The 24464-nt window shown below is 40.6% G+C and overlaps 1 protein-coding gene across 9 annotated transcripts in view; it reads right to left on the reverse strand.

The window, feature by feature from the left end:
* Positions 1–24464, reverse strand: part of ANKRD28 (ankyrin repeat domain 28) — a 213084-nt gene that overhangs the window by 8079 nt on the left and 180541 nt on the right. For all 9 annotated transcript variants that reach the window (XM_069568331.1, XM_069568377.1, XM_069568341.1 and 6 more), the window contains 13 exons: positions 17765–17876; positions 16818–16844; positions 16324–16398; positions 13407–13608; positions 12236–12323; positions 11890–12007; positions 11142–11361; positions 5060–5147; positions 4889–4972; positions 3613–3758; positions 2901–2983; positions 2352–2434; positions 1313–1404 (listed from right to left, as the gene is read on the reverse strand). In XM_069568331.1, coding sequence (XP_069424432.1) covers positions 1313–1404; positions 2352–2434; positions 2901–2983; positions 3613–3758; positions 4889–4972; positions 5060–5147; positions 11142–11361; positions 11890–12007; positions 12236–12323; positions 13407–13608; positions 16324–16398; positions 16818–16844; positions 17765–17876 — 1418 coding nt within the window. The remainder of the gene's footprint in view (positions 1–1312; positions 1405–2351; positions 2435–2900; positions 2984–3612; positions 3759–4888; positions 4973–5059; positions 5148–11141; positions 11362–11889; positions 12008–12235; positions 12324–13406; positions 13609–16323; positions 16399–16817; positions 16845–17764; positions 17877–24464) is intronic.

Below are 24464 nucleotides of genomic sequence, written 5' to 3' on the forward strand. Positions count from 1 at the left end.
CCGCTGGTCAAGGGAACAGCGTACTGCAAATGCAAGTGTGGAGACTACCTGGGGGAGCATCAGACACTAGCTAAGGCAGACGGCAAGCTTCACATCTGGTATTTCACATACATTTTAAATTCCACATTAAAAGCCTATTCCTAAGGAAGGAAGAATCGGTTGTGTTGAATTCTGTAAGTCAAGTCAAAGCAGAGTTGATTCCTAACACTGTGGAGGTCACTGGTGGTCTTGCTGAACACAGTGCTGTAGTGTGGTGGGGGTGAAGGTCTGACCAGAGGGGACTTAAGGGAGAAAGAAAGAGGAGAAGAACTGGAGACAGAGGGAGAAATGGCTCCTGAGTAACTGAGCTGCAAAGGGGGACAGGGAAATACGGCCGCAGCAGGAGCAGAGGGAGTAATGAAAGGTGTGCTATGATGAGAGAGATCCTATAAAAGCCATTATTATAGGACACAAAGAAAAGAGATGCCGCAGTGACTGCCTCAGGCAGGCAAAGAGGACAGCACCCAGCACATGGGTGGGAAGACTAGACTCTGATAAAACCTGGCATTCGAGTAAGGGCCTTGATAAATGTTTGCTGAAAGAACAAATTCTTTGAATACTAAGATAACAAAGGTGGTATCACCAAACCAAAGTTAATAAACCCTAACTCTGATTAGGGGTTCCCAGCTGGTGCAGCTGGTAAAGAGAATCTGCCTGCCAATGCAGGAGACCCAGGTTCGATCCCTGGGTCGCAAAGATCCCCTGGAGGAGGAAATGGCAACCCCTGGAAAACCCCATGGACAGAGGAGCCTGGTGGGCTATAGTCCATGGGGTCGCAGAGAGTTGGACTCGACTGAGTGACTGAGCAGGCAAACACAACTCTGATTTAACAGATACATGAAACTCAGGAGTTTACCTGTTAGATGGGCTTTCCCTGTTTCTCCTGCCCTTGTTCCCTTTGCACAAGGTAAGCCCTAGAAAGAAAGTGAAGTCGCTCAGTCGTGCCCAACTCTTTGCGACCCCATGGACAGTAGCCTGCACCAAGCTCCTCCATCCACAGGATTTTCAAGGCAAGAGTACTGGAGTGGGTTGCCATTTCCTTCTCCAGGGGATCTCCCTAACCCAGGGATTGAACCTAGGTCTCTCACATTGTAGATAGATGCTTTACCTTCTGAGCCACCAGGGAAGTTCAAGGTAAGCCCTAGTCAGTATTAACTCCAGCTCTCCTCCCTGACCAATAAAAAATCCCCAAGTCTCCTTTCCTTCAAGTATGGATCACTGAAAGGCCAACGCCTCTAATAGGTCAGGGAAAGAGGAAGCAGATGCTACTCACCGTTCTCATCGACCGCAAGCACACTTGCCCCTTTCCCCAGGAGTTCCTGAACCACCATTGTCAGCCCGTTTCGGGCAGCAACATGCAGAGGTCTGGAGAGAAAAAATACGCGTACACATCCATGTGTGCAGGCCCACGCATGTGTGAGCTCACTCTCTACCCTGGTTGCTGCAGGCCACTTATGCTAGGCTATGGAGACCCACAGACGACCAGAGGCCCTTGGTCCCAACGGCAGTGACGAGGGGAGCGAGGCCGGGAGAGCCAGGACCCAGAGCGCCTGTCAGCACTGCACCCAGCACCGGCCATCAGCAGCTCCCACTTCTTCCAGACCCTCGTGCCACCTTCCTTCAAGACCAACGTGCAGAAAGGTTTACTAACTAAACCGCATTCTTAAGTCGTTTTAAGAAATGTGGTTGGCAAACACACGTATTAAACAACAAAAACTGTACCCTGCAACAGCCCAAGTGCCAGCAGGCTTTGAAAGCAGTTTACAGGCTCCATGGCTCACTCTGGACCCTGAAGGGATCCGACTGAGACCTGAGTGGGAACACTGTTGTAAGATTCTTCTCTTTACTAAGTCTCAAAGCAGAACAGCAAATGAAAATGGTGAGCAACAACGGGAGACGCTGGGCCAGGATTTAGGCAGTCACCCAGGACTGGCGGCTCACATTAAGAGCCTTATTATTTCTGAAATGTCTCTAGCTACAGACACGTATAAAACTTTTTGCCTCATTTGTTAAGTGTATTATTCCAGTTGGTTGCCATAAAACAAAAAGAATAGTATTACTTTCCACCATAAAACTGGATTGACAAACGACCTATTATTTTCAAGAATAAGGGTTTCAATTGAAAAACTTTTAAAATAATGTCTTTTAATTATGATGGTTTTAGAAATGAGTTCTGTCAATTATAAGAACTGTTTTTTATTTTTTAATTGCTTCTGTGACAGACTGATTCCAATCATATTAGAAAAGAATTCCATTAATCACTTTTATAATGAAAGGTCACAAGGTTCACGCTAGACCCTGGAAGTACTCACGTTTGCAAAGCTGCATTGGTTGCATTGATGAGGTTTCTATCTGTTATCTTTTCCAGTATTAACAAGGCACTAGTTTCATGACCCTAAAATTATGACAAATAACTCTTAAAAACTTGGGCACCATCAAAGATAACTTTATACATTCAATACATCCCAGTCGTTGTCCATATTATATATGTGTGTGTGTGTGTGTGTGTGTGTGTGTACCACCATTAATATGCTATGCTTTTTCTTAGCTAATGTCTTAAATATACATCCAAACATGAATTGGTGTAATGGGGTTATAGAAGAGGACAAGAATATTTAAGATTAGAGAGATTAGAGAAAGACAATAATTACATTTAAGCCTGTGGTCCAAAACTTACTTGGCTTACCAGAAATTTCATATACCATGGTGCTTCACACATAAGTAATTTTTCTTCCAAGAAATCTGATGCCAGTGATTATCAGGTTTGGTCCCTAGCTCTGTCCATCTTAGCTAAGTGGAAAACCCTTAAACGCCACTGTCGGTATCAACAATCAGGAAATACTGTTAAGCTGTGCGCTTACCTTACCGCAAGCCAAATGCAGGGCGGTGCTCCTGCTGCCGTCTCGTGGAGTCAGATCTGCACCAGCACTGCTGACCAGCATCTCTGGGAGGAGAAATCGCATCAACTCTTTTGTATATGAACATGCACTTCAGATTACTAATAACTCACTGTAGAGAAATGAGGACAGAAAGGGAAAATATCCCTCTGACAAAAATGTGAGTGCAGAAACACACTGCGATAGAAAGGCCTATATTATATTCTCATATTCTCATGTGTGTGTGTGTTGTATAAGGAACAGACAAGAACAGCAGCAGCTGATGTTCATTCTGTGAGTGCTTACTAAATTTCAGACTGTTTTAAGCACTCTAGATTTACAGTAACTCATTTACCTCTCAAAACAACCCTATGAAGTAGGTACTGTTATTTTTGTCACTGTACGGATGGAAACACTGAGGCATGAGGCCACTCAGTTGGCAGATCCAGGACTCACATTCAGTCTGACTCCAGAGTCAGGTTTCTTGACCATCCTAACACTGCCTGGAACATGAGGGCAAGTGAAAATACTGTGGGCCTAAAAGAAAACACGAGTGTAGGCAGGTAAAAGGTTTCAAATCTCAGGAATGGTGAGGTAATGAATGGAAAATTCAATGAACCAGAGTCAGATGGAAGCTATATTGTACATAAGCAATATTCACACTTAGAACAATAAAAGCCTCAAGCGGTTTCTTTACCAACTGTGTTTGTCTGTCCGTTTTCTGCAGCCATCATGAGAGGTGTTTTCCCAGAGGAGTCCACAGAGTTCACATGAGCATTATGGCTGAGCAGAAGCTGCAGACACTCCACATGGTCTGTGAAGGCGGCTGCATGGAGAGGAGTTCTGCCCACAAAGAAATGCAAAGACTGGGCTAAATCTGTACGTGTATATTCTTAATTTATGACAAGCAACTTTCAAGGATTTTCATACCAGGCTATAAAACCATTGTCCAGATACAAATAGGCTTACTAATTCCTGCCACAAAAATTTGTATTTTTGATAACTATTGTTTAGGTAAACTAATATAAATAAGGGTAAATTATGAAACAGCCAAAAAAATTACATTATTAAAGGAAACTTTGAAAGAAACAAATCCGGCCCCAAATACTGTCATCTATTACAACTGTTAGACTTTTTGTAATTAGAAATCTGTTAACTTTATTTAAAAAGTCTTTATGGGGACTCCCTGGTGGTCCAGTGGTTAAGAATCCACCTTGCAATGCAGGCAACACAGGTTCGATTCCTGGTTCACAAACTAAGATCCCATATGCCACGGGGCCTGTGTGCTGAGACCCAACACAACCAAACACATTAAAAAACAGAAAGAATCCGCCTTGCAATGCAGGGGATGAGAGTTCGACCCCTGGTGGAGGAGCTAAGATCCCACTGAGCCTGTGTGCCACAATTACTGAGTCCACACACTCCCGAGGCTGTGTACTACAACTAGAGTCCTTCAGTCAAAACAAAAAACCCGGAGTGCCACAATTAGGGCTCAACACAGCCAAACAAAAAATAAACAATAACAACAGAGAGTCTTTGGGTAACAAGCACATGCTAAGTTGCTTCAGTTGTGTCTGACTTTCTGCAACTCTATGGACTGCGGCCCACCAGGCTCCTCTGTCTACGGGCATCTCCAGGCAAGCATGCTGGAGTGGGCTGCCGTTTCCTCCTCCAGGGGATCTTCCTGACCCTGGCAGGAGTCTCTTCCGTCTCCTGCATTGGCAGGCGGGATCTTTCTCATGCATGCCACCTGGGAAGCCCAACAAGAACGTATGTTTTTAACAAAGGGAAATCTTTAGCCAGTTTTCCTGGTCAAGGTAGAAAAGCCTTTTATAGTAAGAATATAATTAAGATTTTGTAACAATTTATACTTGTAAATATAAAACCAACCTTTAGGTAATAATGGGGTTTCTTTAAATTCTCCCATATTAATCTAATAACTAATGAAATCTTCTACATGGTTGAATTCCTACCTTCCTTTTGAATCTGTGGCGTTCACAATGCTGGAGCCTAACGTATCAATTAACATCTCAGCAGCACCTTCGTTGTCATTTATTCTGTGAAGGTAACAAGGTGGTCACTCAAAGCTATGCTTTATTTCTTAAACATTCAAATAAAACCTGAATCGTTCTGCCGTTACTTACACAGCACAGTGCAACGGACTGAAAGCATTTCCTTCTGTTTTCTGGAAAACGTCTTGTTCTAAAAGGAGTTCTACACATGTCTCATGACCTAGGTAAGCAAATGGGAATCAGATATTAAAATCCCAAGAAGATACTGAGGTGTCCATACGTATCCACATATCCCAACAGATTAAAAAAAGGCTTTACATGGATTACAAGTAGTCAGTTCAGTTCACTGAACCCATTAAACATCACAGTTTTAGGCACTTTGAAATCCAAAGTACAACTTCAGCAGTTTATTATTGACATGACAAATATTTACTTTGTGGGAGACAAAAATTAGTCTCACTTTTTCCATGGTGACCAATTAAGAGTTATTTGGGCATTATTTCTTGAAATGACCTATTTACGTATAATAGTGTAACTTTCAAAATAATATATATTTACGTAACTTGTTGTTTTAGTAGCTAAGTCACGTCTGACTCTCTGCGAGCCCATGGATTGTAGCCCACCAGGCCTCTCTGTCATGGGATTTTCCAAGCAACAACAATACTGGCATGGGTTGCCCTTTCCTTCTCAGGGGATCTTACCGATCCAGGGATTGAACCTACGCTTCTGCATGGGCAGGCAGGTTCTTTACTAGTAAGCAACCAGGGAACAACTATTTATGCAGCATAATTAACTTCAGAATTGAAATATTTTCTGGTTATAGGAATGAGCTAATGGTATTATTTTACAGAAGTGTTTAGAGGAAAAAAAAGAACGTGTCCCTGTCCGCACTCCCAGTTCTACTCTCTAGACCTACTGCCTTACAGTTCCAGAACGTTTTTAGGCACATAAAACTGCATGTACATAAAAACACACTTTTTCATTTTTATGCAATTGGGAGATTCTACAACTTGTTTTTTACTTAAAACACTATATGTCTTTTCATATGCAGACATCCTATTGCTGAATGTTTGGGAGAACGTCACAGTATCAGAACGTATATAAATGATTTAATCTCTAATTATGGATTTCACGGTGACTGCTAGTTTTTCTTTGTGATATTATCATCAATGTTATAAATGAAATAGTTCAGATCTTAAAAAGAATAGTATTCATTTCTTTTGTATTTCCAAGAACAATTTTCTGGAAATGATACTGCTGGGTTAAAGGGCAATTATTGATTACTAGTAAGTATCAGGTCCACACTCTTTTCAACAATTTCGTTTATTCTTGGCTGTGCTGGGTCTTCACTGCTGTGCAGGCGCTTCTCTAGTTGCAGAGACCAGGGGCTGCTCTGCCGTCGCGGTGCTAAGGCTTCTCACTGTGGTGGCTTCCCTTGCTGCAGAGCGTGGGCTTCAGGCGGCTCCAGGCTCTAGAGCCCAGGCTCCGCAGCATTCTCCATTCGGGACTGACCCGTGTCTCCAGCACTGGCAGTGGGTTCTTTACCACTGAGCCACCAGGGAAGCCCCCAGGCCCACAGTTTTCAATAGCAACTTTAAAAGCAGGAAAACCCAAACCTCAGATTTTCTTAAACCCAATTTTCAAAGCCAGGGTTTTAGTAAAAGTACCCCCACTGCTGTATTAATGATGGGAAATTAAATGTTGCTTCTACCTTGTTAGTCATTTGGGATCCACATTAGGAATAAAGTAGATTTTTAAAGAGCCTCTTAATTTATTTCCATGGCTTAATATTTAGTTAACAAAGTGATGCTATATTTCTTTTCTAATTGCTCTAGCAGTCTCAAACAACAGTTCAATTTAATTGTTATACTATAATCATTTCTACCAGGAAAAGAAAGTATGTTTTAGGAAACCTGTGGTTATGTTCCATCACCTGTGAGTTCTTTCATTTAGAGGTTCTCAACTGGAGCAATTTGAGCCCTCAGAGGACCTTGGTCACATCTAGAGACAGTTCTGCTTATGACACTGGAGATGGGGTAGCGAAGTGCTGTGGCATCTAGTGGGTGAAAGGCAGGGCTGCTGCTAAACCTCTTGCAAGCACAGGACCGCTACAACAAAGGAGTAAACATTATCTGGCCCCCAGTGTCAACAGAGCTGAGAAACCCTGCTTGAACTCTCCCTCTCCAAAGGTTAACTCATGGCCAAGAAGTAGCGAAGGACAATGGTCCAGTACTGATTCGAGGGTTTCCTATTTTCCTGGGATAGCAGTTCTCAAGGTGTGGTCTCGGAACTCCAGGGTGGGACCGTAAACTATTCTTTTCTTAAAACAAGCCATGGAAGAAATCTGCTACTGTATTTTTTAAAAAATAGTTATTTTTTCATAAAAATGCTATTTATATTAACATGTAATAGATTCATTATTATTTTAAAATAAACATCTTAAATTTTTCAGTCCTAATGTACCATACAGTAAATATTAATAGCTATAAGCCACAGGTCCTGAAATGGAAAAATATGAGAGTCACCACCTGAGCAGACTGTGGACAGCTAAAGGGGAGTCCTAGGGCCAGCAGTCATCGCTGGATCATGTTAAGCTGAAAAACTTCACTTTGTGTCCTGGTTTATCAAAGAAGGAGAAAACTGGTCTCCTCACGTTTTAGAGGGCTATTTTGAAGATGCTTACAAGCATCAGAAAAAATTGATAAATTTTTGAAAGGAACACATGAGATCATGTAAATATTCTTAGTTCTGCAACTAAATGACTCCACAAACCAAAAATCTGAATGTTAAAAGCTGACCATGTATAACTGGTTCTCTTCTAAAGTGCTGTCATCATTCCATTTTAAGAGACTGTTTTCTGTTCTGCTGGAGTGCTTCCAATTTTCTTTTCAACTGTACAATTACTAGTCAAAGTAAAACTATTTACATATTCTACTCTCAGAATGCCAAAACTGTAAAATAGCCTTTTGGCTGTAAATATGGTATTAGTTTTACACTGCCTGTATGTTCCCTGCACATAGAGGCAACACACATCTGATTTCTTCCAGCTCAATTCAGGATCATTACCAATTCTACTAGAGCCTGGAAACTAGACACATCTGTTATAATCTTTAAACGGCAACCGAGCATGTAGTTTGGGCAAAATTTTGTCTTGCACACAATGTGCTCAGAGAGGCTAAATTCAGCAGTGATGGAGTAGGGAACTCACTTAAAGAAAACCATGTTCTCCAGAAGGACCTGGTAGGAATGTTATAATAATAAATACCAACTCTCCAAAGGACAGATGCAACAGTATTTTTACAACTAAATGCTCTACCTGAGGAAAAATACCTTACTGTATGATGTTTCCAAGAGCTAATTCTCACTGATCAAAAAAAAAAAAAAGGCAATAAAAGTCTGCTTCAAAATAGTTTTATCTCACTGATTTCTTAAATAAATTTCCCATCTCTAGATGTCTTACTCCTATTTGATTTTCCCTGTACTTATAAGATGTCAAATTACACTGTAATGCAAAGGAAGAGTTGAAATCCAAAGGTTTTTATAGTTTCAAACCTGCTCTGGCTAAAGATCTGGTATAGTTAAAAAAAAAAAAAAAAGAAACTGACTAAGCTTTTGAATTAGCAATATATTTAACTATTCAAGTTTTCCATGGTACCATCAATATAGTGATGGTGTGATCACTCACCTAGAGCTAGACATCCTGGAATGTGAAGTCAAGTGGGCCTTAGGAAGCATCACTATGAACAAAGCTAGAGGAGGTGATGGATTTCCAGCTGAGCTATTTCAAATCCTAAAAGATGATGCTGTGAAAGTGCTGAACTCAATATGCCCGCAAATTTGGAAAACTCAGCAGTGGCCATAGGACTGGAAAAGGTCAGTTTTCATTCCAATTCCAAAGAAAGGCCATGCCAAAGAATGCTCAAACTACCGCACAATTGTGCTCATCTCACATGCTAGCAAAATAATGCTCAAAATCCTCAAAGCTAGGCTTCAACAGTACTTGAACCAAGAAATTCCAGATGTTCAAGATGGATTTAGAAAAGGCAGAGGAACCAGAGATCATATTGCCAACATCTGCTGGATCACAGAAAAAGCAAGAGAATTCCAGAAAAACATCTACTTCTGCTTCACTGACTATGCTTAAAGCCTCTGACTGTGTGTATTACAACAAACTGTGGAAAATTCTTAAAGAGACAGGAATACCAGACCACCTTACCTCCCTCCTGAGACACCTGTATGCAGGTCAAAAGGCAACAGTTAGAACCACACATGGAACAAAGGCCTGGTTCAAAATTGGGAAGAGAGTCCGTCAAGGCTATATACTGTCACCCTGCTTATTTAACTTCTGTGCAGAGTATATCACATGAATTGCCGGGATGAAGCTTACGCTGGAATCAAGATTGCCAGGAGAAATATCAATAACCTCAGATATGCAGATAACACCACCCTTATCACAGAAAGCAAAGAGGAAGTAAAGAGCCTCTTGATGAAGGTGAAAGAGGAGAGTGAAAAAACTGGCTTAAAACTCTACATTCAAATAAGGAAGATCATGGCATCTGGTCCCATCACTTCATGGCAAATAGATGGGGAAACAGTGGAAACAGTGTCAGACTTTATTTTTTTGGGCTCCAAAATCACTGCAGATGGTGACTGCAGCCATGAAATTAAAAGACGCCTGCTTCTCTGAAGAAAAGCTATGATCAACCTAGACGGTATATTAAAAAAGCAGAAATATTACTTTGCTGACAAAGGTCTGTCTAGTCAGAGCTATGGTTTTTCCAGTAGTCATGTATGGATGTGAGAGTTGGACCATAAAGAAGGCTGAGCATCAAAGACCTTTTGAACTGTGGTATTGGAGAAGACTCTTGAGAGTCCCTTGCACTGCAAAGAGATCAAACCAGTTAATCCTTAAGGAAATCAATCCTGAATATTCACTGGAAGGACTGATGCTGAAGTTGAAGCTCAAATACTTTGGCTACCTGATGTGAAGAGCTGACTCATTAGAAAAGACCCTGACGCTGGGAAAGACTGAAGGCGGGAGGAGAAGGGGAAGACAGAGGATGAGATGGTTGGATGGCATCACTGACTCGATGGACATGAGTTTGAGCCAGCTCCGGGAGATGGTGATGGACAGGGAGGCATGGCATGCTGCAGTCCATGGGGTGGCAGAGAGTCACACACGACTGAGCTACTAAACAACAACAATCAATATTCAGAGTTGCAAAATGACCAAATGTGGTCAATCCTCAAGAAGAGAGCAATGCTTTCTCAGAACAAAAGAATAGAGCTCTCAATTCTGATACAAGGATTAATATGAAAATTAAAATAGTGTATCTAGAAAATGCTCATGAAAATGTTTAAATTATTAATGTAACTTTGCAAGATTCATATTTCTCCTCTTTTACTGCAACTCAACAATTATTTCTCAAAATGGTTCCCAGTAAGAGAATCACGTGAAACAGTGTATTACAAAAAGATAGACGCCTCCTCTGTGGCGAGGCAGTTAGCTGAAGTTTAGAACAGCCACTATATTTATTCTTTTTAAGCAAGTGGATATTATATAAAGAGGTAATTTCTATTTTCTGTACATTTTGAGGGAAAGTTGTTAGAATTCTCAGCTAGTTTTATAGATATGTTCTTATGACTAACAATAACCTGAATGCTACACTGAAATTCAAAACAACAAATAAAAAATCCTTCATATCCTTGATAATACCCTAAGCACACACTTCAACAGAATTGATGTTTTACACTATACATAATAGAGTCAACTGTTATCTAAGATGAGCAAATCTCTCAACAGGCTGTTAGTTAAATTATTTTAGTGACATTTCAAAAGCCAAATCCTGTTTTTAACATCTGTGCATTAAAAATAGCTTTATACTTCTCTCACTGACCTTTGGTGAGATTACCTGTAAAAGGACTAATGGTGACAATTATTCTCCCAGAAGCTAAGTCTGTCGTAACCATGCAGCCAAGTCACTTAACTGTGAAAGTATCCAAAAGTTTCTAGTTTCCACTTCTATGATCTATTCTACTAGGACTCCACTCTCTTAAAATGTCGACCATACATGTCACTGTTGATATAAGGATCCTAACTTGCAGAGAGCTCAGAAAGCACCTGCAGACGCCAGTCTAGCATCTGACGTTCTCACGGCAGTCAGGACGTGGCACGCGACACAGCGGGCAGGGGATGCGGGTCTGTGTACTTAACCATTGTAGCAGGCCCAGTGGAGTGCTGTGTATCCGTGACTGTCCACCAGGGCTGGGTTTGCATCCGCAGACGCTGCTGACTGCAGAAGGGCTCCAAGAACACCGATGTGTCCACAGGCAGCTGACAAGTGTATTGGTGTCCGGCCCCTGCTATCTCGAAATAAGCAGTTAGCACCATGTTGAAGTAATGCATCCACACACTCTTCATGGCCTGTGACTGCCTGAAAAGAAAATTTTTGCATGCCACTGAATGCACTATGTTGGGCACTACATGCCAAGGACAGCGAACTAGGGATTTTCAAGTCCATACTCCCCATGTCCTCTCACCAGGCAAGGCATTTACCGTATTTTGAGTACTTTTTTTGAAAGTGGCTTGAGAATTTAGTTACAGCAGTGATTTTTTCAAAATAAGAGTAATATGAAAACTAGGAAAAAGGGCCTTTTAATTGAATGAAAATATTTCAAAGGTGAAAAAGTTAAGATTAAAAATGTGTAAGAAAGAAAAGAAAAAAAATGTATAAGACTATTCAAGATTTTAGGGTTTTTAAATTTTGTTTCAATATTATCTTTCTCTGGATTAAGTTGTGCTTTGTGGTTGCTTAAAATCAGAGTTCAAAACCTGAGACAGTGAAAGAAACAGTAAAGATTATTTGGTAAAAACTTAATGAAGAGAAACAGAAACACAGCCTTGTTCAGTTTTAGGTAAAATGAGGTCATAAAAACTTTCAGGCAAGAATGCTTCTGCTTACCCCTCTGTGCAAGGCCGTCCTTCCCCACCTGTCTTTGGCATCGACGTTTGCGCCTTTGTTGAGCAGTGAGTACACACAGTCTGTGTGCCCGTTGAGCACAGACAGCATCAGAGGAGTCCTGGGCAACAACAGGAGCAGCTCCGTCACCACTGAGACCTCGCCCGTGAGAGCACACTGAGCTGGCCTGCTTTCTAAACAAGTCTTTCTGTGACTCACCTTTAAAGTACACTTAAAAAGCTGTACTGGATGTTGCTTAGTTACACACTGTGCCAGACTTACCAAAATAGGGGCAAAAGTATGAAGACTGAAAATCCTTAAACTGATTTAAAAAATGATGAAAACTTACTGTCCATTTCCATCTTGAATATCTACTGCATTCTGTGGTTCAGCATTTCCTATTAGTAGCCGTAAGCATTCCGAATGACCATTGGTTGCTGTAAGGGATATTTATAAATTTCAGCAATTATATATACATACATAATGATACAGTAAAAAATGTCCATCTTAAACCACATTTTCTTGATATAATTTTAGACTACTCATTGAATTAAGCAAGAAAGAAAATGCTCATGTGATTTAGTGCTCTGGTGGCGGCAATGTACTTCGGAAGGGCAGCCTACCCCCAGACACGGGGTGACACCACGATCAGACAGGTCAGTCACAGTTTCCTTTGCCAATGGCTGGTTTCAAGCTCTGCCCACTGAGACGTTCAGAAGTCTGAAGGGCATCTGGGAAATATTTTTATCCCTGATAGTGAAAGTTCTCCTTCTTTCCTGATTTTAGATGTGATTCTTGTGGATTCTTCTAGGCAATTCGGTTTAGTCCCATCATTTTTTTCTTGTTTTTAAACTTATTCACTGATACTCAGTACACGGCAGCTAGCTACTGATGAGTGCACAGTGTACTGGGGATGAGAAACATACTCGACTAGGACTTCTTCACCTCTATCGGTCTTGAATTCGTTATTTAAAATGAACACTGCCTTGTAGTAATTCCAGTAGAGAGTGGTGACTCTTTATCTGTAGTGATACACAGAGAGTACCGAGTCATCACAGTGGCAGGGTTATGTGGCTTTCCATTTTCACAAATCCACAACATCACAAAACACTCCGAGAAGTAGTTCTCACATGGCAGACACTTTGTAACTCCTGTCTGATTAAATGTTTAATGCAGTACCCTGGTACAGTAAGTAAAATATTTATCAGTTGTTAAATGAAAGCACACACCAATCCAAGATAATTTCCATCAAAATGAAGTAAAAATGTATTGTGCTTTCTTGGTGTTGCTGATAAAAGTACTTCAAAAGTTAGAGTATTATCCAATTTCTAAAGTAGAAAATATATTTTTTAAAGTGATATAATCTTGCTGTTATCTTTTCCCTGAGAGTAGAATCATTATAATTTTTACAATCAAAATGTTTAAAACAATTACCAGGAGTATAATATACAAGAAAGTGAAAAAGAAGAGCGTATTAGATGGAAAGTAGTAAATAAAATCGTTCAGAGTCTTTGACATACCTGCTGCATGTATAGGTGTTCTCTTCAAAATATAGTCTTTGACTAAGATTGAGGCTCCCTGATTAATGAGAACGTCCACACATTCTACATGGCCCTTGAAGGCCGCCAGGTCCAAGGGCGTTCTTCCACTACTATTCCTCACGTCGAGATCTAACAAAGACTGTACTAACACTTCCAGGGCTTGATGGTGACCATGATAGGCCTAGGAACAAACAAAATATAAATTAAAATAATACATGTATTTAGACTGATTAAGTTCTTAGAAACCCTAGAACATAAAGGAGTAAGCAAACTTGTCTTCACGTCATTGTATTTAAGATGATCCAAAACTTCTGTATTGATAATTAAGAAAGTTAACTAAAATTTTTCTAATAATCAATTAGTAGGCTGCAGTGTTAGGGATGATTATTCCACAAATAATACAAGATCAAATGACAGGTGATCTTTTCACGAGTATATAACATCTGGTTTATGGCAGACACTCTGTGATGTGTGACGTGGGTTCTAAGGAAGACTTTGCTCTGAGTCTCTGATTCCAAAGCCCAAGTTCCTCATCATAGTTCAGGGCCCCACTTCACCCTGGCAGAATGCTACTACACCTCAATCATGAGAGTAGCAACTGAAGCTCAGCCAGCACTTGCGCCCTGTGATTTCTCAAAGTCAAATGATGACCCTATCCTACAAGGTGCCATATTTCAAACAAAAATTTTCTTTTCAAAAATATTTAAACTGAGCCCTGCTGGAATAACTGCTAGGTGCTAGGCACTGTCCTAGAGTACAGCAGAGCAAGAAGATTTTAAGATTTGTCTGAAACTCCCCCTTTACACAATCTGAAAAAGGGGCTCTCCAGAGAATTCACTTCAAAACCAACATGTCAACTGAACATCTATCACGCTTATTGGACTGGATGCTGAGCAGGACATAAAGGCAACAAAGACGGTTCTGGTGGGGAAGGAATGTCTTCTCTGTTCACTCATGTCACCCCTTTTAGACAAGGAACAAGTAATTTTCTGATGCTGTTCAGACCTGCAGCTTAGCACATACAAGCAAAACTGTAAATAATCCCGTGTGAACTTTTCATTTAGAATTGAAAAATATAAGATCCTACCATGTTTGTGCTAAATATCACTTGCTTCTAAAAAGAGGTATTTAGCTAGAAAGAGGGCCCCACACTGTATCAAAGGGCTGTTAAGCTACTTCTTGTGGAAAATGTCACAAAGGACCACCAGGAGATAAAGCTGCTCTGGGCCTTACTGATCTCTTGATGTTTCTGACTCCTTCAAGGTGAAATGACTGGAGATCACTGAGCTCTACTGTCTGAGGATCACCTCTAGGCTTGTTCTTCAATATCAGGTCAATAAAATGACACCTAAGAGAAGGACAGCTAGAGGCCAGGATGGTGTGCACAGGGCTCCTGTCCTCAAGGCGCCTCTGACAGGGCTAGGACAGGGGCTCGGGTGTCTAGCATGTGTGAAGGCAGAACCAAGGCCAGTTTCCTCAGCCCTCAGGCTGGTGTGTCTTCACTGCAGCAAGCTGTCCCAGATTGGGAGTTTAGAAGGAAAAAAATCACTTAGGTAATTTCTGAAAACCACCCAGGGACAGACACAAAATGCCAAAGTGGTGGTCTAACCATATTTCACTGAACCTGATTATAAAAATCACAAAACTGTTTCCATTTCAGCTTAAAAATACTATTTGGCGCACCCCTGTTCATAACAGCACTCTTCGCAATAGCCACGGAGTAAAATGACTAGTTAAAAGAACTAAACTTTTGGAGAGAATGTATTCAAAAACTTGACAGAGTGCTTGGTCTGGCACCTAGGAAGTGCTTCAGAGATGAGGTGCTATTATTGTGAGAGTGAGGATAACAACGCAGGGAGAACTGCCTCGTCATCTGCTCAGACATCAGTTCTTGCCACCCATAGTAAAATGGCTATTTTCTCCATGCTGGCTTTGCACTTCCAGATGACTTATTTACTATGCAGGTCTAGAAGAGTAGATAGTATTTCCAAAGACCCAAAGGGCAAGGAAGCAAGGAGCTTCAGCACGTCTTCTTAGTTATCTAGACCATGGTAGGAAGTACTGCTGGGGAGAAAGGGGCAGAAAGATAAGGCAGAAAATTCAGTGTACACGTGTCAGTGTCAGAAAATACGCCAGAAGGATATTAAGACAAAAAATGATAGCATTTGTGAGAGGAAACAAATGGGTCGCTGAACTTTTAGTGACACACAGTAAGTACAGACCCTTAAACCAGCTTACTGCACTTGAGACCAGAGGCCTCACAAACAGTGATAGTGCCCAATTCTCCTAGCCCTCGAAGTCCCCCACCTCCCACAACACGCTGTGCTTCAAAGGCAATTCTCTCAGCACAGAAGGAATGAGATTGAGCCCTGCCTGAAACCCTTAAGACCATCCATTCCTGTATATGACTTAACTGTCACACTCTCTCCTACCTTCTCCTCTTAGTGATGGACATTAGCGAAGCTAGAAAATCATGAAACTAAATCCTATAGCATGAGCAACCAAAGGACCAGTGAACACACTCTTACCACCCCCAAAATCACAAAGTAAGCAAAACGTTGTAGAAATGCACAGAAATTACTGTTCCTGTATTATCTGCTTAAGAATGCAAAGCCATTCCACTAGGGCGGGTCATTTTAAAGTTCACATCTCAGGCATATTCTCTCCTTAGAGCAGGTCTGGGGGAAATTAAACTCATCCCCCCTTCCTTTTTTAAAGACAAACAAACAAAAGCACATTAAAGAATTCTCTGCATCAATCAAGTTCTCACAGCTCTAATTCTACGACCATCATCATCAGGACCCAAAGTCCCCGGGCCCAGTTTGAGTCAGCACAAACAGCTATGAGATATTTTCAGTAAACCACCCATCAAGCTGGCTGTGAAGGCAGTACTTACAGCCAAGTGTAAAGGGCTTATTGTTGCTCTATTGTCTGAATCACTCAGCATGTCTGTTCCCGATGTTTCCATTAACTGAGAAAGAAAAGAATTTTAAATGTCAGAAATGGCACTTTTAGACGTATCATAGCAGTTATTCCTCGTCCCCCTCCCCCAAGTTCAAATCCATTTTTAGAGTACAAGTGGATACTTGAACATGAATTTAAAAATCCCAAAACATTATATTACGAAAACTAAACTCAGAAACCTTACAGAATGGATTATCCTGAAAATCTGGACCACACACTAACAGTTCTGAGGGAATGGCTACAAAATCCGACTTTGACAGAAATGCTATTTAACTGCCACCAAGTAAGAACCACCTCCGTCCCCCTCCCTCACAAACATGATTTCACCATCTTTGTTCCCAGGAATGTGTCAGACAGGCTCCAGTTCAAGTGAGAGCAAATACTGAAATACTCTGAATAGAAGTGGGAAAACTGAGTAATACTTACAACATCTAAAGGAGTTTCGCTTGCAATCTGAAATAAAATTTAAAATAAAAATATTGAGTTGAAGAAGCGGTCATATATAGTAAAGAGATAAATGCAAACTACATGTCTTTATTTACCTATGGCTTTGTTAAATTCCCTTCTGAACTTGTGCTTTGCCTCCAAAATTTTATAGTCTTTTAAGTAAACAACTGTACAATAGACCAAAAATCTATATACAAGGGTTTCAGATTCTAGTTTAGAAATACCATACTAACCTAAGGAAATAGTATTTCTGTAGCAGGGTTCTAAATGCTATAGTGAGTATGACAACCTCCGTTTTCTTTTTTTTACCCACCCTTCTTGAATTTTACTCCCCCTTTAAGGAAAGCAATGTTACTTTATAAGTAAACTTAAATGAAGAAACCTGTAACGTGAGGCATGTACCACACACCTGAGAATCATTTAACTTGCCTTTTGGTTTGGCTGAGTTGGGTGAATGGCGTATACATTCAGGAATGAGACCACATTGGAAATAAAAAGTTCCATTGCAGCCGACGAGTCTCCCTTTTCAGGACAGACTGCTATCAGACTGGGCCTTTCAGAACACCTAAATATGCAGGGGAATCTTCTCACAGGGACATGATTTCTCACATATGCCAAGGTTACAGTTCTTTAATGCCTTCTGGAAAACGTTTCACGAGGCAGGGGCAGTGAATGTTAGGTGGGCATAGGGCTTTCTAAGGGAAGGACACAAGGAGACCTCTCCAGAGATCTAACTTCTTTCTGCCCTTCTCTGTGAAAGGGAGAGGGAAAGAAAGAAGGCTTAATGAAGCAGTGTGAGTTTAAGATGGAAACGGATCTAAAGACCTTACAAGACAACTATTTCTTGATCCATCTACTCTCACTGTCATTGCGTTATCAGAACGTAAACTCACACTGGTCCTTCCACAAGAACTCAGGATTCTTACCAGCTGAAGACACAGACGGTGACCATACGCAGCTGAATAATGAACGGCATTGTATCCTTGCTTGTCCCGGATCCCTGGATTTGCATCATTTCTTAGTAAGTATTCCAGGCACCTATCACAGTAAGATATTTCAAAATTCTAAATCCTGCATTTTAACCAATGATAAAAACAAACTCAAAACTGGCAATTTTTCTTACCCTTGAATAATGTAAAAATGATGAATATACCTATACTACATAAATTTAACATTTAAATGACACTGACTGCATGTATCACAAAACTACAAATGAAATGTTCATAAGAGAATCTTCTTTATCCACAGCTTGTCCGTCAATGGCACCTGTCAGCCTACTCAGTTTGACAGATTAGACTCCCAGTGGTGGGAGGCTCCAATCTATCTGGACCACAGAATAAGTATGATATCTCATTAGGAAGCTCCAGAAAGGATGTAGAAATACCTCCCAAAACCAAGATCAGAATTCAAAGATCTTGCTTTAGAGAACTGGAAAGTGTGGGAAAAATGCACAACTGGTATACAGGTAACAAGAAAGATCTTCTCACAGGAAATACACTTTATTCCTGTGCTATTACACTATGAAGAAAGTAATTTTAAAAGGACTTTAAGATTCACAATTTGTTATAATTTTGATAACTGTTATTGTTACTATAGCCAAAAAAAGAGTACTGAATTAGAAATTAAAAGATTTATCTCTAGAGTTAGTTTGATACCATCCACCTTGGACAAATAGTTTTTCACCTTTATGGTGAAATGGTTTCTGTTTATTCACCTTACAGATGGAGGTACAAATTCAACTAAATAAACACCATTCATGTTTTTTATTAAGTTTGCTTTAAAAGCACAAACATTTCACTCAAGGGCATATCTTTCTATCTTTAATCAAGTTTTCTAGATGTGAATGATAAAGCAGAAATAGTTGTCCTTACCAAGACTTGAATACAAGGCAGATTCTATCAGTGGAACAAACTATTTTAAGATAACTGGCCGATACATGAGTACAGGGAAAAAAAAGATTTATTTAAGGAAAGAAAAACAAGTAGGTTAGTTCATTCTTACTTTCTGAAGTAGGAGGGCAAGTCTCAAAGCACTACTTACTGTGACTAACTGCAAGTGTACAGCATTAAATGGTCTGAAATAATTCAACCATAATACATGCAGAAGTTCCTATCATATAATAGTTTACCTTCACATTATTAGATGACTTGTCTCCTACAGCAAAACAAAGACTAAAAGTTGATTTACAACTATAAAATTACTTCTATTGCCATGTCTTTCAAATTTTGCGAAAGCAGTATGAATTTTCATAACTACTTTGTGAGCATTATCTTTAACAAATGAAAAAATTACTGACATTCAGGAAAAGTAAATCACTTGCTCCCAATCTTTGGGTTAGAAGCAAGGACTAGACCTTGTGTCTTTTCTTCAGGTGTTCTTTCCTTGCTACAAATGCTTCAGCACATGGGTTAATGAGTTAGTGACACTTTAACCTGGGTGTTTATAAAATACCAGACCACAAAACTGCTTAATCTTGAAAATCTAGACCTCACTTCTGACTTGCAATTGAGAAGGCAGAGAGTCGACCCTCACTTTCTCACTGTAAGTTAACACATGTTCATTTTTTAAAACTCAGAAAATTAAGACAGGGAAATTTTCTATGAAACCCTCGTTCCCCTAAAATTAACTATATGTATGCAAAATCTGGAGGAATATTTGTGGCTAAATACCTAAGTAATAAACCACACTCACTGGTAAATACTTTGTTTTCTTCATCTGTTAGACAAATTAAATATCTTCATCCCAAATAAGCCTCTAATTTAACCTGGGGAGATGCTCAAACCACTTAGATTCCTCCTACTCTCCCTCCACCACCAGGACTCCTACCACTTTTTCTGGACTGAATGCAACGCACGTGCTCCATGGCTGCTCAGAGCCCTGGCAGAGGAGCGTGCACCCACGGGCAGGGACTGTGGCCCTGTCAGCAGAGGCCTCCGACTCTCCCTGACCACAGGGCACACACAACAGCCAGTGCTTACATAAGACAGGCATTAACCAGAGTTTAAAAACTATGGCTCATCCATATAGGAAGATGGTAACGTATCAGGTATTGTTCAAGCAATTTTGATGCTCTATCTCATATGACACTCTACCTCAATATGCTAGAAGAGATCAGTGGAGAAATAACTCCAGAAAGAATAAAGGGATGGAGCCAAAGCAAAAACAACGCCCAGGTGTGGATGTGACACGTGATGGAAGTAAAGTCTGATGCTGTAAAGAGCAATATTGCATAGGAACCTGGAAAGTTAGGTCCATGAATCAAGGTAAATGGAAGTGGTTAAACAGGAGATGGCAAGAGTGAACGTCGACATTTTAGCAATCAGTAAACTAAAAGGGACTGGAATGGGCGAATTTAACTCAAATGACCATTATATCTACTACTGTGGGCAAGAATCCCTTAGAAGAAATGGAGTAGTCATCATAGTCAATAGAGTCCAAAAGGCAGTACTTGGATGCAATCGCAAAAACGACAGAATGATATCTGTTCGTTTCCAACGCAAACCATTCAATATCACAGTAATGCAAGTCTATGCCCCGAACAGTAACGCTGAAGAAGCTGAAGTGGAACGGTTCTATGAAGACCTATAAGACCTTTTAAAACTAACACCCCAAAAGATGTCCTTTTCATTATAGGGGACTGGAATGCAAAAGTAGGAAGTCAAGAGACACCTGGAGTAACAGGCAAATTTGGCCTTGGAATATGGAATGAAGCAGGGCAAAGACTAAGAGAGTTTTGTCAAGAAAATGCACTGGTCATAGCAAACACTCTCTTCCAACAACACAAGAGGAGACTCTACACATGGACATCACCAGATGGTCAACACCGAAATCAGATTGATTATATTCTTTGCAGTCAAAGATGGAGAAGCTCTATCAAGTCAGCAAAAACAAGACCAAGAGATGACTGTGGCTCAGATCATGAACTCCTTACTGCCAAATTCAGACTTAAATTGAAGAAAGTAGGGAAAACCACTAGACCATTCAGGTATGACCTTAATCAAATCCCTTATGATATACAGTGGAGTGACAAACAGATTCAAGGGATCAGATCAGATAAAAAAAAGTGCCTGAAGAACTATGGACAGAGGATCGTGACACTGTACAGGAGGCAGGGATCAAGACCATCCCCAAGAAAAAGAAATGCAAAAAGGCAAAATGGTTGTTTGAGGAGGCCTTACAAATAGCTGTGAAAAGAAGGGACGTGAAAAGCAAAGGAGGAAGGGAAAGATATGCCCATCTGAATACAGAGTTCCAAAGAACAGCAAGGAGAGAGAAGAAAGCCTTCTTGTGATCAATGCAAAGAAATAGAGGAAAACAACAGAATGGGAAAGACTAGAGATCTCTTCAAGAAAATTAGAGATACCAAGGGAACATTTCATGCAAAGATGGGCTCGATAAAGGACAGAAATGGTATGGACCTAACAGAAGCAGAAGATATTAAGAAGAGGTGGCAAAAATACATGGAAGAACCGTACAAAAAAGATCTTCACGACCCAGATAATCACGATGGTGTGATCACTCATCTAGAGCCAGATATCCTGGAACGTGAACTCAAGTGGGCCTTAGAAAGCATCACTACAAACAAAGGTAGTGGAGGTGATGGCATTCCAGTTGAGCTATTTCAAATTCTGAAAGATGATGCTGTGAAAGTGCTGCCCTCAATATGCCAGCAAATTTGGAAAACTCAGCAGTGGTCACAGGACTGGAAAAGGTCAGTTTTCATTCCAATCCCAAAGAAAGGCAATGCCAAAGAATGATCAAACTACCGCACAATTGCACTCATCTCACACACTAGCAAAGTAATGCTCAAAATTCTCCAAGCCAGGCTTCAACAGTATGTGAAATGTGAACTTCCAGATGGTCAAGTTGGATTTAGAAAAGGCAGAGGAACCAGAGATCAAATTGCCAACATCTGTTGGATCATCGAAAAAGCAAGGGAGTTTTAGAAAAACATCTACTTCTGCTTTACTGAGTAAGCCAAAGCCTTTGACTGTGTGGATCACAAGAAACTGTGGAAAATTCTGAAAGAGACTGGAATACCAGACCACCTGATCTCCCTCTTGAGAAATCTGTATGCAGGTCAGGAAGCAATAGTTAGAATTGGACATTGAACAAGACTGGTTCCAATAGGGAAAAAGAGTCTGTCACGGCTTTATATTGTCATCCTGCTTATTTAACTTATATGCAGAGTACATCATGAGAAACACTGGGCTGGATGAAGCACAGACTGGAATCAAGATTGCTGTGAGAAAGATCAATATCCTCAGATTTGCAGATGACACCATCCTTATGGCAGAAAGTGAAGAAGAACTAAAAAGCCTCTTGATGAAAGTGAAAGAGAAGAGTAAAAAGGTTGGGTTAAAACTCAACATTCAGAAAACTATGGTCATGGTATCTGGTTCCATCATTTCATGGCAAATAGATGGGGAAACAGTGGAAACAGTGTCAGACTTTATTTTGGGGGGCTCCAAATCACTGCAGATGGTGACTGCAGACATGAAATTAAAAGATCCTTACTTTCTTGGACAGAAAGTTATGACCATCCTAGATAGCATATTGAAAAGCAGAGACATTACTTTGCTAACAAAGGTCCATCTAGTCAAGGCTATGGTTTTTTCAGTGGTCATGTATGGATGTGACAGTTGTACTGTGAAGAAAGCTGAGCACCGAAGAATTGATGCTTCTGAACTGTGGTGTTGGAGAAGACTCTTGACAGTCCCCTGGACTGCAAGAAAATCCAACCAGTCCATCCTAAAGGAGATCAGCCCTGGGATTTCTTTGGAAGGAATGATGCTGAAGCTGAAACTCCAGTACTTTGGCCACCTCATGCGAAGAGTTGACTCATTGGAAAAGACTCTGATGCTGGGAGGGATTAGGGCCAGGAGGAAAAGGGGACGACAGAGGATGAGATGGCTGGATGGCATCACTGACTCGATGGATGTGAATTTGAGTGAACTCTGGGAGATGGTGATGGACAGGGAGGCCTGGCGTGCTGCATGGGGGTCACAAAGAGTCGGACACGACTGAGCAACTGAACTGAATTGAGTGACTGAAGTGAAACTCATATAGGTCAGACTATTACTCCCACTTCACAGATGAAATGCAGAGTTTAAGTAACCTACCCAAGGTCTCACAGCAATGATAGTACAGGTATCAAACCTAATGCTGTCCTACATGCATAACCAGAACAGTTAAAAAGGCTGCTGAATGCAAAATTATATACAATAGTCAAATGTATTTCTCTATTTCATAGCAAAAGGAAATTTAAAGATAAGATTTATTTTGGCAGTAAAAATATGAAATACTTAGAAATAAACCTAAGGATTATAAAAGTTCCAAGAAGAATGTATGATTCCACTTATATAAGGTTCAAAACAGGCAAAAATACCCAATGCTATTAGAAGTCAAAATATGATTTCATTTTTGTGAAAATCTATCTCCACTAAAGTGTATCTTAGTGAAATATATCTATGTATTCATAAATACATGTATCTATAACCACTTGAACACAGAAAGACTATATAGTAGGTCTGTAACTCGGATGACACTACGCTGCTGCTGCTGCTGCTAAATTGCTTCAGTAGTGTCCGACTCTGTGCGACCCCACAGATGGCAGCCCACCAGGCTCCTCCGTCCCTGGGATTCTCCAGGCAAGAATACTGGAGTGGGTTGCCACTTCCTTCTCCAATGCATGAAAGTGAAAAGTGGAAATGAAGTCGCTTAGTCATGTCCAACTCTTAGCAACCCCATGGACTGCAGCCTACCAGGCTCCTCTGTCCATAGCATTTTCCAGGCAAGAGTACTGGAGCGGGTTGCCATTGCCTTCTCCCGATGACACTATGAGGGACATGAAACGATCTACATAAATTTATGGAAATACCTGTGTTACTGGTGGTTATCACAGAAGAAAAGGCATGAGGACTTCTTCCTTATACGTAATCAGAATAAGCATCCTTAGCCCCAGGTCCTTACCCTTGTGCTCATAGCCAGCCCTATTTCTGTTCAAATGGCAAAGAGTTTTGTTTATAAGTACTGAATACATTTAATGCTTTTGTTTGCTGAGTCATGACTGCCTATAGCGATTGCAGGCATCAGGATGATGGGCACAACTAGCAGGGTGAGTAGAAACGATGTCATGTATTTTTCCAACACTGATGGAAATTGAAGATAGAGGGACACACAGAGAGTAGAATTGTGCTACTAACTGTACATTAATAATAAGTTAGTATTTGTCACTTTGAAAACAGAGAACCAATGGCAGCGTGTCAAAAATCCCACAGTGTATACAACGTTCCCTGGGGAGGGAAACAGGACATTATCGACCATTAAAGAAGGAAACCAATAGACACACATTGCTAGTAACAGTATTTGAAGCCATTGGGAATTTGTTTCTCCTTTTAGAAAACATTTCACTCTGGCTTTGGCAGCAGAATGAATTATTCCAGATTCTCTTATTACCTAACCTATTCCTGGGATTTATAGCCTTGGAATCCGAAAAAATAAACCAACGCTTTAATTCTATTATGTAAGCCTCCAAAACTTGCTGAGAGAATGCCTCTGGTCTCTGTGGTTACTGTGGCGTAGAGCTTCCAGAAGTTCCCAGGGAACAAATCAGAGTTAATAAAT

Source organism: Ovis canadensis, chromosome 1, assembly GCF_042477335.2.
Source record: "Ovis canadensis isolate MfBH-ARS-UI-01 breed Bighorn chromosome 1, ARS-UI_OviCan_v2, whole genome shotgun sequence".
NCBI classification, from domain to species: domain Eukaryota; kingdom Metazoa; phylum Chordata; class Mammalia; order Artiodactyla; family Bovidae; genus Ovis; species Ovis canadensis.